This window comes from Channa argus, chromosome 4 (assembly GCF_033026475.1).
Source record: "Channa argus isolate prfri chromosome 4, Channa argus male v1.0, whole genome shotgun sequence".
Lineage (NCBI taxonomy): Eukaryota > Metazoa > Chordata > Actinopteri > Anabantiformes > Channidae > Channa > Channa argus.
The window spans coordinates 24513419-24527066 of NC_090200.1; the positions used below are offsets into that span (position 1 = coordinate 24513419).

At 38.6% G+C, this 13648-nt stretch overlaps 1 protein-coding gene across 1 annotated transcript; it reads left to right on the forward strand.

The window, feature by feature from the left end:
• The first annotated feature begins 578 nt into the window (after positions 1-578).
• On the forward strand, positions 579-11461 carry LOC137126292 (myosin heavy chain, fast skeletal muscle-like). The gene is made up of 41 exons (XM_067502913.1): positions 579-636; positions 821-862; positions 1095-1316; positions 1388-1531; positions 1623-1779; positions 1879-1906; positions 1987-2098; positions 2185-2277; positions 2365-2428; positions 2540-2638; positions 2730-2833; positions 2947-3085; positions 3208-3326; positions 3526-3675; positions 3767-3937; positions 4031-4334; positions 4434-4504; positions 4597-4684; positions 4777-4894; positions 4981-5104; positions 5278-5418; positions 5502-5753; positions 5844-6086; positions 6171-6347; positions 6429-6574; positions 6673-6763; positions 6857-7246; positions 7357-7483; positions 7576-7694; positions 7786-7982; positions 8624-8807; positions 8918-9083; positions 9207-9331; positions 9424-9732; positions 9823-10026; positions 10113-10238; positions 10320-10490; positions 10597-10701; positions 10811-10906; positions 11020-11151; positions 11362-11461. The coding sequence occupies exons 3-41, from the start codon at positions 1110-1112 to the stop codon at positions 11380-11382; spliced, it is 5814 nt and encodes a 1937-aa protein (XP_067359014.1). The 5' UTR covers positions 579-636; positions 821-862; positions 1095-1109; the 3' UTR covers positions 11383-11461.
• Positions 11462-13648: the final 2187 nt, after the last annotated feature.

Consider the following 13648-nt stretch of genomic DNA (forward strand, 5'->3'; position numbering starts at 1 on the left):
ACTGTTACTTGCTTGCTTGATCTTCTCCATCATTTGTCCAACGGATAAGACAGCAAAAGAATCTGAAAGGCATTCTGTGTGATAAAAGCAAAAGCAACTACTGGATCAAGATAAGATTAAATAGTTAACTCATGTAAACTAATTGTTTCAATGTCTCATATAATGAGTTAAACTTCTTCCTGAGCATTCCTCTAATTTTTATTGCATTTTTTAATCCTGACATAGTAGCTTTGACATTTCCTGATAAATAAATAAGAATAATACATAGGTATATATACACAAATACACACACACAGACACACACACAGACACACACACACACACACACACACACACATATATATATATATATATATATATATATATATATATATATATATATATATATATATATATATATATATATATATATATACATTTTATGATGAACTGTTTAGAAGGAACAAAAACAAACCTAAACATAAGACATGCTGTATGTACAGCACTTTACAGTGCTTGTTGGTGTTAACTGTCCACACCATAGTTGGAATGTATCCCATATTTAACTTTGCTGTATAAGCAATCCTAATCCAATATAAGGAGTCAAATGGAACACAGCGATGTGTGGTGGAAGACCCTAGAAGTCCCCTGCTTGTGGTAAGCTCGTTGTCTGTCTACTTTAGTACAATTTGGTGTATTTACTATTGGATAAATTATTTAAAAATGCAATTTATTAGAAATACTTGTTTCAGAAATCATTGCCTCACGATTGCACCCTTACTGTAAATATTTAACTTAAATATTTAAAATGTATATCTTAAAATATTTATGTGTCCAACAGGATTGTGGAATATAACAGACTTTTGGCAAAAGTGAGGGTCAGGTATGAACTTCAAAATTTATTCATATTGTTTGCATTTTTTATGAAACATTCTGTTGTGAAGTCTAATTGAATTTTAAACAAGCGTGTGCCGATAGACCAGATTCTAGATATAAAATATAGGTTAATAAATGTTTGAATTGTGTTGTTCAAACTGCTGCATGTCCATGGAAGTTATGTGAACTAAGGACAGTAATTTTTACACCGACAATTATTATTTATTAATACTTCACAGAAGTAAGCTGCCACCATGAGTACGGACGCAGAGATGGCCGTTTACGGCAAGGCTGCGGTTTACCTCCGTAAGCCAGAGAAGGAGAGAATCGAGGCTCAAAATAAACCTTTTGATGCCAAGACTGCCTGCTATGTGGCCGATGTCAAAGAGCTGTACTTGAAGGCAACAATCGTCAAGAAAGATGGTGGCAAAGTCACAGTCAAGCTCTTGGAGAATAATGAGGTTTGTATTATAAAAACAGATTCACCAGAGATTTAAACATTATCAGTTCTCATTATGAATAATGTCTGCAGGAGAGAACAGTTAAAGAAGATGATGTCTCTCCAATGAACCCTCCCAAGTTCGACAAAATTGAGGACATGGCCATGATGACCCATCTCAATGAAGCGTCTGTCCTGTATAACCTCAAAGAGCGTTATGCAGCATGGATGATCTATGTAAGATAACATCCACAAAGAGCTAAATGAAATATTAATATATGAACATGAAAACACGAATTGAACTGTTTAACTCTACGATCAATTACAGACCTACTCTGGATTGTTCTGTGCCACTGTGAACCCCTACAAGTGGCTCCCAGTGTACGACTCTGAAGTCGTAGCTGCCTACAGAGGCAAAAAGAGAATGGAGGCTCCACCCCACATCTTCTCTGTCTCTGACAATGCTTATCAGTTTATGCTTACTGGTAGGTCCATACTGTACCTCAACAATGTAAAATTTGCTAGTGTATGAGGTTTCTGTTGGACACTTATATTGCTCATTTGTTTGTTTTCAATTGTAACAGATAGGGAGAACCAGTCTGTCCTGATCACGTAAGTTTGACATTTATTTACTTTTAAGATAATCACATATCTTGATCAAATACTCATAAGTCTGAGTATTCTACACCCAGTGGAGAATCTGGTGCTGGAAAGACTGTGAACACCAAGCGTGTCATCCAATACTTTGCAACAATCTCAGTTGGGGGTGAAAAGAAGAAGGAGGCAACATCTGGCAAAATGCAGGTAAAATGCCATGGCACAATTTCATAAAGTATCAAAAATTGTTTCAGGTTTACAGTCCTGATATCATTGCTAACACTGGATTATAGGGGTCACTGGAAGATCAGATTATTGCAGCCAATCCCCTGCTGGAGGCCTATGGTAATGCTAAAACTGTGAGGAATGACAACTCTTCACGTTTTGTAAGTATGAACTGTTTCTTCAATAGAGAATTCCTGTCATACATTGCCTATAAGAAAAGGCATTAACAATTTATTTGCTGCAAACAGGGTAAATTCATCAGAATTCATTTCGGCACAACAGGCAAACTCGCTAGTGCTGATATTGAGACATGTAAGTAACAATTCTCACAATAAATATGATGCATGAAATTCAGAGAAATCATAAAAAGCATATAATGAAATTGAGAACTGACCTAGTTATGACTAATAAAAACATTTGTAGACCTGCTGGAAAAGTCAAGAGTGACATTCCAGCTTCCTGATGAAAGAGGCTACCACATCTTCTACCAGATGATGACAAACCACAAACCTGAGCTGGTTGGTAAGTAACCCTGAGTAGTAGCACCATAGAATGCCTACTTTTTTGATTTCAATATGTTTTTATTAAACTTTTCATCTTTTGCAATCCCCAGAAATGTCACTCATCACAACCAACCCCTACGACTTCCCTATGATCAGCCAGGGTCAGATCACTGTGGCCAGTATTGATGACAAAGTTGAGCTGGAGGCCACTGATGTGAGGGGTGTTTATATTTTAAAGTATAAAGTATAATGTATTTTGTCCATTTGGGTAAATTCAAAACTGACTGTTAAATGCAATTTGCAAAGTTACAATGTATTTGAATTTAGAACGCCATTGATATCCTGGGCTTCAGTAATGAAGAGAAGATGAGCATCTACAAACTAACTGGTGCTGTGATCCACCACGGTAACATGAAGTTCAAGCAAAAGCAGCGTGAGGAGCAGGCTGAGCCCGATGGCACAGAGGGTGACTATGTCTTATAGCTTGTAAAAACCTTTGCAGTAAGAACAACTGAATTTCTTGTGCATCATGTGAGGGTTAACACTCATTATCATGTGTGTAATAGTTAATCACTTCACTCTTTTCAGTTGCTGACAAGGTTGCTTACTTGTTGGGTCTGAACTCTGCTGACATGCTCAAGGCTCTGTGCTATCCCAGAGTGAAGGTCGGAAACGAGTATGTCACCAAGGGACAGACTGTACCTCAGGTAAACATGAATCATCAATATGCTCTAACCTATTAAATAAAAACAGATATTACCTATCTTTTGTAATAGATAATTATTATAATAGATAAGTTTTAAATTTGGATCAGCAGCTTTGTATGTCATTTCGATAAGTTTAACATAGCAGTAAACCAGCAAAAAAGATGAAGCACATTACCCGAATCGTTCTCTTCTTCTTCAGGTGTCGAACTCAGTCCAAGCCCTGGCCAAGTCTATCTATGAGAGGATGTTTTTGTGGATGGTCATCCGTATTAATCAGATGCTGGACACTAAGCAGCAAAGGAATTTCTTCATTGGTGTCCTGGATATTGCTGGTTTTGAAATCTTTGACGTGAGCTCTATTCCCTGTATCCAATACGGTTATTAACAGAATCCTTTTAGTCATTATGAAAGATTATGCTCATTATTTGTCTCCCTCACAGTACAACAGCATGGAGCAGCTGTGCATCAACTTCACCAATGAGAAACTGCAACAGTTTTTCAACCATCACATGTTTGTCCTGGAGCAAGAGGAGTACAAGAAGGAGGGTATTGTCTGGGAGTTCATTGACTTTGGCATGGACCTGGCTGCCTGCATTGAGCTGATTGAAAAGGTATTCATAGATTTGGCAATTTTACTGTATGTCATTGTTCTTACTCTGCAAAAACAAGGCACTTCATGACATATCTCGTTCACATTCATCAAGCCCATGGGCATCTTCTCCATCCTTGAAGAGGAGTGCATGTTCCCCAAAGCCACTGACACATCCTTCAAGAACAAGCTGTATGACCAGCATCTTGGCAAATCCAGAGCATTTGAGAAGCCAAAGCCTGCCAAGGGCAAGGCTGAGGCTCACTTCTCCCTTGTGCACTACGCTGGTACTGTTGACTACAATATCAGTGGCTGGCTGGACAAGAACAAGGATCCATTGAATGAGTCTGTCGTGCAGCTTTACCAGAAGTCTTCAGTTAAACTGCTGTCTAATCTTTACCCTCCTGCTGCTGCTGAGGGTATAGTAACTACTCCAAACTAAGATATATTGTGTAATTGTCCAATTCATTTTGAACCAAATTTTACAGTTGTGTATTTGTCCTTAAAATCATTGGCAGAATCTGGTGGTGGTAAGAAGGGAGGCAAGAAGAAGGGTGGTTCTATGCAGACTGTGTCTTCCCAATTCAGGGTAAGTTTTAACATAATATTGCAAACACCCAATATTTCAAATGCAGAAATGTGTTACAGTTCATGACACCATTTACAATCTTTTATTTACAGGAGAATTTGGGCAAGCTGATGACCAACTTGAGGAGCACCCATCCTCACTTTGTGCGCTGCCTGATTCCCAATGAGTCTAAGACCCCAGGTACATGATTTGGTTTTATTATGTTTATTTTATGCTGATTTACAAAGCAGAATAACTATTTGCAAAGAATGAATACATCAATTTTATTACAGGGCTTATGGAGAACTTCCTGGTCATTCACCAGCTCAGATGTAATGGTGTTCTGGAGGGTATTAGAATCTGCAGGAAAGGTTTTCCCAGCAGAATCCTCTATGGTGATTTCAAACAGAGGTATCAATCAATTCATTTTGAATGCTTTCTCTCATTTCACAAATTATATATCAAATAGTCACTCTAACTGTCAACTCTTATTAAAGGTACAAGGTACTTAATGCCAGTGTGATCCCTGAAGGCCAGTTCATTGACAACAAGAAGGCTGCAGAAAAGCTGCTTGGGTCAATTGATATTGATCATGACCAGTATAGATTTGGACACACTAAAGTAAGCACTAAATGTACTGTATTTTCTTTTTTGTCAACTCTGTTTTCTTATTTCTTCATCTTTTTACATCATTGTGGTATATTAAAAGGGCTTTAAATATTTACTCTCTAAGTTCTGCCTGATGTCCTTGCTTAACTTTATGCTGTAATACTTTCAATTTTGTGTTTGTACAGGTGTTTTTCAAGGCTGGTCTGCTGGGTACCCTTGAGGAGATGAGAGATGAAAAGCTGGCATCTCTGGTCACCATGACTCAGGCTCTCTGTCGTGGTTTTGTCATGAGAAAAGAGTTTGTGAAGATGATGGAGAGAAGGCAAGTTATAAAAATAAAATTCTCAATATATAGCAAAGGATAAATTACCAAGAACAATTTCTGTAACAAAATCTTGTCAACAGGGAGGCCATTTATACCATCCAGTACAACATCCGCTCATTCATGAATGTGAAACACTGGCCATGGATGAAGGTGTACTACAAGGTCAAACCACTGTTGAAGAGTGCTGAAACAGAGAAAGAGCTTGCCAACATGAAGGAGAACTATGAGAAGATGACTCAAGACTTGGCCGCTGCCCTGGCCAAGAAAAAGGAATTGGAGGAAAAGATGGTGGCCCTTCTGCAGGAGAAGAATGATCTGCAGCTCCAAGTGGCATCTGTATGTACACACTAAAAGACAGATGTGCTTTTAATGTTTGCTTGAAAAAAATGCTGATGTGCTAAAGCCTTTTTTCACGTAATTGAATAGGAAACAGAAAATCTAGCAGATGCTGAAGAGAGATGTGAGGGGCTTATTAAGAGCAAGATTCAGATGGAGGCCAAACTCAAAGAAACAACTGAGAGACTGGAGGATGAAGAGGAAATCAATGCTGAGCTTACTGCGAAGAAGAGAAAGCTGGAGGATGAATGCTCCGAGCTCAAGAAGGATATAGATGATTTGGAGCTTACCTTGGCCAAAGTGGAAAAGGAAAAACATGCCACTGAGAACAAGGTTAGTAATTTTAATATAATCATAAGAACATAATGTAAAATCTGGAATATTATTTGTTTTCTAAAATTATTCTTGCAAACCTAGGTGAAGAACCTGACAGAGGAGATGGCTTCTCAGGATGAGTCCATTGCTAAGCTGACAAAGGAGAAGAAAGCTCTCCAGGAGGCTCATCAGCAGACCCTTGATGACCTGCAGGCTGAGGAAGACAAAGTCAACACTCTGACCAAGGCCAAGACCAAGCTCGAGCAGCAAGTTGATGATGTAAGTTAACAAAGTTACTTGAATTTAGCAACACTACATAGCTGTTAAACATGATCATTACAAACTCATATCAATGTGCAGCTTGAGGGTTCTCTGGAGCAAGAGAAGAAGTTGCGCATGGACCTTGAAAGAGCCAAGAGGAAGCTGGAGGGAGACCTGAAACTGGCCCAGGAATCCATTATGGATCTTGAGAATGACAAACAACAATCTGAGGAGAAAATTAAAAAGTAAAAAACATGTTTATTCTCTATGTAAAAACAACAATCATGTTTCCAGACATGATCAACACCATGCATTAAATATTTCTTTTGAATTACCCCTACAGGAAGGACTTTGAAGTTAGTCAACTCCTTAGCAAGATTGAGGATGAGCAGTCATTGGGTGCTCAGCTGCAGAAGAAGATCAAGGAACTTCAGGTGACTGAAACAATGAGTTACATGATATTCATTTTCTGTATTGTACTTTGCCATTTAAAGTTCACTAAAAGACCACATACCTATCTTAAATAGGCTCGTATTGAGGAACTAGAGGAGGAGATTGAGGCTGAGCGTGCTGCCCGTGCCAAGGTTGAGAAGCAAAGGGCTGATCTCTCCAGGGAACTTGAGGAGATCAGTGAAAGGCTGGAGGAGGCCGGTGGTGCAACTGCTGCTCAGATTGAGATGAACAAGAAGCGTGAGGCTGAGTTCCAGAAGCTTCGTCGTGACCTTGAGGAGTCTACACTCCAGCACGAAGCCACCGCTGCTGCTCTTCGTAAGAAGCAGGCTGACAGCGTTGCTGAGTTGGGAGAGCAGATTGACAACCTTCAGCGTGTCAAGCAGAAACTTGAGAAAGAAAAGAGTGAATACAAAATGGAGATTGATGACCTCTCCAGCAACATGGAAGCTGTTGCTAAAGCAAAGGTACACGATAATACTCAATTGAATATTGATTAAAATTAGTTTAATATATAAAGTAGTTACTATTATTAAAATAATCTGATCACCAATTTGATCTTTCTTTTCCACATTAGGGAAATCTTGAAAAGATGTGCCGTACTCTTGAGGACCAACTTAGTGAACTGAAGACCAAGAATGATGAAAACATTCGTCAAATCAACGACTTGTCTACACACAAAGCCCGTCTCCTTACAGAAAATGGTATGTATCTGAAAGTGTTTAACAAAAGCAGTTTTCACAGCATAAATGAGAAGCTGATCAAAAACTAATGTTGCTGACAAATTTCATACAAGGTGAGTTCGGTCGTCAAATTGAAGAGAAAGAAGCACTTGTCTCCCAGCTGACCAGAGGCAAACAAGCCTTCACACAGCAGATTGAGGAGCTGAAGAGACAAATTGAAGAGGAGGTTAAGGTAAGAAACTGCAAAGTATACAGTGAATGTATCGCAATTGGATGTCGCTGATTTAGAACTGTTGCACACTCATTCATGTTTTTTACACCAGGCCAAGAATGCACTTGCCCATGCAGTGCAATCTGCCCGCCATGACTGTGATCTGCTGAGGGAGCAGTTTGAGGAAGAGCAGGAAGCTAAGGCTGAGCTGCAGCGTGGAATGTCCAAGGCCAACAGTGAGGTGGCTCAGTGGAGAACTAAGTATGAAACTGATGCTATCCAGCGCACCGAGGAGCTTGAGGAAGCAAAGTGAGTAACATTATAAGCATGTTAGTGTAATCCGACTGATGACTGAATTGCATAGATTGTAACAACATTAATCAATTATCAAAAAATGTAAAAAGTATACTAAAGTATTTTTATTTTTAGGAGATTGGGATGTTTTGTACCTAAAGGCAGATTTTAAATTACTGCTTTCAGAAACTTCAATGAAAATTCTCACTCATATATAAATGATTAGTCTACAATAAATTGTGAGGCAACACTCTGTGGGAGATGGCCATAACATTATACCAGTAGCTACCATTCAAAGAATTTATACTCTTGAGCAAAGTATTATATAAAACACATATACATAATACAATATTAGGTGTGAGGGTGTTGAGCATGCAGAGTAAGGCACTGTGTTCCACCAATGGGGGACCACTGAGCTGAAGAGATCTTTTGAACTGTGAGAGATATGCACAGTGGCGTGAAATGTGTCTGTTCTGATTGATTAAAAGTAAGATGTGTTACTGAATTTTAGATAATTTTATCAAAGCTCATGTCTTAAAATCTCTTACATTTGGTCTAAATTTATATTTGTGTTTCATATCATAAATGAAGGAAATAATTTAGATTTCAGGCAATGTCACTGTTTTACTAAAACAATTTAAACCTTTCTCAAACAGGAAAAAGCTGGCCCAACGCCTTCAGGAGGCTGAGGAGCAGATTGAGGCTGTGAACTCCAAGTGTGCTTCCTTGGAGAAAACCAAACAGAGGCTCCAGAATGAGGTGGAGGATCTCATGATTGATGTGGAGAGGGCTAATGGCCTGGCTGCTAACCTGGACAAGAAGCAGAGAAACTTTGACAAGGTAGTAATGTTCAAAGGCTTTGGCCAAATCAGAATAATTATAAACGAAAATACAATTTTTTTCCTTTATCTTGCTGCAGAACTAACCGAATTGTAATGTGTTATTGTCAGGTCTTGGCAGAGTGGAAACAAAAGTATGAGGAGGGTCAGGCAGAACTTGAGGGAACTCAGAAAGAGGCTCGTTCTCTCAGCACTGAGCTGTTTAAGATGAAGAATTCTTATGAGGAAGCTCTGGATCAGCTGGAGACCATGAAGCGTGAAAATAAAAACCTGCAACGTGAGTTCCTACCAAATTAGAAAAAATGTTCACTGTAGTTGCTATTTGTTGCAATGGAGTATTTAGAATTGACATATTAAGACCTGTCAATATTAAACACATCATCTGCATCATCGTCTGCAGAGGAGATCTCAGATCTGACTGAACAGATTGGCGAGACTGGCAAGAGCATCCATGAACTGGAGAAGGCCAAGAAGCAGGTGGAGACAGAGAAGTCTGAGATCCAGACAGCTCTTGAAGAGGCTGAGGTACATTTCTTTGTGAAAAAGAGGAGATACTTTTAAGTTTTATAAAATGACATTACACAGCAGAGATTGATTTTATTCTTCATTATCCTCAGGGAACTCTGGAACATGAAGAGTCTAAAATCCTGCGTGTCCAGTTGGAGCTCAACCAGATTAAGGGTGAAGTGGACAGGAAGCTGGCAGAGAAAGATGAGGAGATAGAACAGATCAAGAGGAACAGCCAGAGGGTGACTGACTCCATGCAGAGCACACTTGATGCTGAGGTCAGGAGCAGGAATGATGCTCTGAGGATCAAGAAGAAGATGGAGGGAGACCTGAATGAGATGGAGATTCAGCTGAGCCATGCCAATCGTCAGGCTGCAGAGTCCCAGAAACAGCTGAGGAATGTGCAGGCACAGCTGAAGGTACTGAAAGAAATACAGCAGATTAACAAACTGTGGTGAATACATTTACATTCAGATATTTATCAGACTATTTGTGTTGGTTTTCATTAGGATGCTCAACTGCATCTTGATGATGCTGTTAGAGCCCAGGAAGACCTCAAGGAACAAGCTGCAATGGTGGAGCGTAGGAACGGTCTCATGCTGGCTGAAATTGAGGAACTTAGAGCTGCTCTGGAACAGACAGAGAGAGGCCGCAAAATCGCTGAACAGGAGCTGGTGGATGCAAGTGAGCGTGTTGGACTTCTGCACTCTCAGGTAAACCAGTATTTAAAAATTACTCAATAGTTTCACAAACTACTCTGTCAAGCAGATAATGATTAAAATTATCTTTCATCATGCAGAACACAAGTCTTCTGAACACTAAGAAGAAGCTTGAAACAGACCTGGTTCAGATCCAGAGTGAAGTGGATGACACTGTTCAAGAAGCAAGAAATGCAGAGGAGAAGGCCAAGAAGGCCATCACTGATGTGGGTGTCAATTTATTTATTAAAATTCTCCAACTAAAAGGTTTTTTATAACATTTTTAACAAACATGTGAAATTGTCTAGGCTGCTATGATGGCTGAGGAGCTGAAGAAGGAGCAGGACACAAGTGCTCACCTGGAGAGGATGAAGAAGAACCTGGAGGTTGCTGTTAAGGACCTGCAGCACCGCCTGGATGAGGCTGAGAATCTGGCCATGAAGGGTGGCAAGAAGCAGCTCCAGAAACTGGAGTCTAGGGTAAGATAATTATTTTGAAATATTTTGCATTTTTAAACAAAATCATACAAGAAATTGATAATTAAGAATTATCAATATATTTCTTGAATGTACTTGATTTATGCAGGTGCGTGAATTGGAGGGAGAAGTTGAGTCTGAGCAGAGACGTGGAGCAGATGCTGTTAAGGGTGTGCGCAAATATGAGAGGAGGGTGAAGGAGCTCACCTATCAGGTGCAGTCCCATTGATATTTAACACTTATAGTTATAGTTATAATTTGTGAATATAATAATAATATAGAATTTAATATACAATGAAAGAAATCTATATTTTCAATTACAGACTGAAGAGGACAAGAAAAACATCACCAGGCTCCAGGATCTGGTTGACAAGTTGCAGCTTAAGGTGAAGGCCTACAAGAGGCAGTCTGAGGAAGCGGTAAGGACATGTTCATATTGACATTTGATACAATATTTAAAATATTATATTTAAAGGACAGTATATTGCTGCCCTTTCTTTGAACATTTAAACATTTTCCACTTGTATTTCAGGAGGAGCAGGCCAATGTCCATCTGTCCAAGTGCAGGAAGCTCCAGCATGAGCTGGAGGAGGCTGAGGAGCGTGCTGACATTGCAGAGTCCCAGGTCAACAAGCTGAGAGCCAAGAGCCGGGATACTGGCAAGGTAATAATACAAACACTTTTAACATACTAAAAAGTGAACCAAAACTAAATAAAGAAAAATGCCCAAATATAGTGATTAAAATCTAATGTAATAGTTTACAGATGTTTGTCCTGAGTCATAACTGAAGAACAATAGTTATTTAGTATCTGTGAACATATGTATTGTACTATAAATAGTAACATTTATGTTTGTTTATTTGTTTGTTTACAGGGAAAAGAGTCAGCTGAGTAAAGTTTTCCAAATAATGGGTTGTTTTTAATCATATAATATGATTTGAAATACCATATAATAAAAATGCGTTTGACCTTGACCTTGTGCTGTCAGTCTTATTTAGTTTGATTGTTTTTTTCCATGAGAAAGTACATGTGCTGTTTGAATTATTAATTATGCTGCTTAACAAAATTCTGCAATACAATATAATGATACAGGTATGGACTGTTTAACAGGCATTTGATAAACTTGCAATATATCTTATAACATTATGAATATAACTTGCAACACTTTAACAGCACTTTGCTTGCCAAAGAATTATGAATCCAACATACATTTTAAAACTTGGGAGGGTGGCAGTGGCTCAGATGGTAGAGTGGCTGCCTACTGACCATAGGGTTGGAGGTTTGCACCCCGCTCCTCCTGAGCAAGTGTCCTTGGGCAAGACACTGAGCACATCCCCATCCCCAGCTGAGCAGTGACAGTGCCAAGCCTGGTAGAAATTGGTGAGGGTTGCGTCAGGAAATGATCCACTGGAATGACCCTGAACTCACGGGATAAGCTGAAAGAACAAAAATTAATAAATATAAATAAAAATAAAACAAATTTGAAAACTTGATCAGTTAAATTTGGCTGGTCACTTGGCAAAACAACTTACGCGTATCAATCAAATTCATGTGTCCCGCCCCATTCTTACACAAAAACGATTATTTGACAATTAGTTCTCAATTAAACAGAGGTCGCCACAACAGATCCTTTAGTCCACATGTTGATTTTGCACAGTTTTTTGTAATGCCGGATGCCCTTTGGTCGGTTCTTTGACCTGTCAAATAACCACAAATCTGCAAAAAAGAAAAACAATATTGTCAGCTCTGTCTGAGTCTCCTCTCAGACAGCCTCCAGTATACAGTAACTGGTCATGAATTGTAATCTGATCTTCAATAAAGTCACAATTATCGACAAACCCAATATTTCTGAGCTGATAAAACACAAAATCATAACATTTCATGTCTTAAAAAAAAATTAATTAACAAAAGTGTCAGTAGTAAAAGTAATGGCAAAAGTGTTTTTTGACAGGTCGAATAACCTCTCATGGTGGGGTCATTCCACAGAATCTCTATTGGGTTGAGGTCTTGGCTCTCACTGGGCCACTCCTAAAGACAGATTTGGTGTGGAGTAGATTTACTTCAATGTTTGGGCTCATTGTCTTGCATCACCAAGCTTTTTTTGAGCTTCTGACATTATCTTGTAATCTTGATACACATATTTTTTCGTCCACAATGGCAAGTGGTTCAGGTCCAGAAAACACAAAGCTGCCCAAAATCACAATGCTACTTCATTTTTGGGAAAATGTTGGTACTTGGTTCACTTTTTAAGATATACATGGTCTTTTTTGTCTTCTAAAACAATGCCGAATCTGCTTCATCTGTCCACAAAACATTTTCCCAGTGTGTCAGGGTAGTCTTTATGCATGCTGCAATGTTGTTTCTGGAGAAGAATGGCTTCCTCAATGTTGCCCTGCCATGGATGCCATGCCTGTTTAATTAAGTTTAATTGAGTTAACAGCTCCAAAGGTTCCTTCAAGTCTTGTACACCAGGTTTGATAACACTTGACTCCATGTCATTTAAACCTTACCCACTGTTAATCTGAGGGAGATAATGCGTGTATGTGACTTTGCTGTTGTAGAAATGAATTTTTTACTTAAGTTGTCAGTTTACTTGGTTTATCAAGTCATTACTATCAGTGTATATTTTCACTCCCATGTTTATAATGATTTTACCCAAAAATAAAATTAAAATTAAGAAGAAAAAAGCAACATGCTATTTTCTATTTTGTAAATGCCATTTCATTATTTGCCAAATACAACTTTCTTTTTGTAAAATGTCATTTTTCAAGGAGAGAGGATTTGAAGAAACACCTTCTAAGAGAATTGAGACACCTTTTTTACTTCTACTGTCATCAGAAGCAGTGTCAGTTTTTAATGACAACAGCCAGATATGCAGGAGTACTCTGCCTTGGAGTTTGTATCTGTAATTGCCTGTACTTGGTAAATCATAATAAAGTTATTATAACTAGGAGTGCAAAGCTGGGATTGTAAATAACATTCACATATAACATTTATGTTAAAATTGCTCTTTAAAATGCCATATGTAAAACTGAATAAAACTGAATAATGAATTTAGTTTCCTATATTTGTGTTTTTCATTTTTCCTCACTTTTGTTAATGCTCAGTTGCTTTGGAGGGCAGGATGTAAAAGCTTGTCTATAACAGTGTTGAGTTCTGTT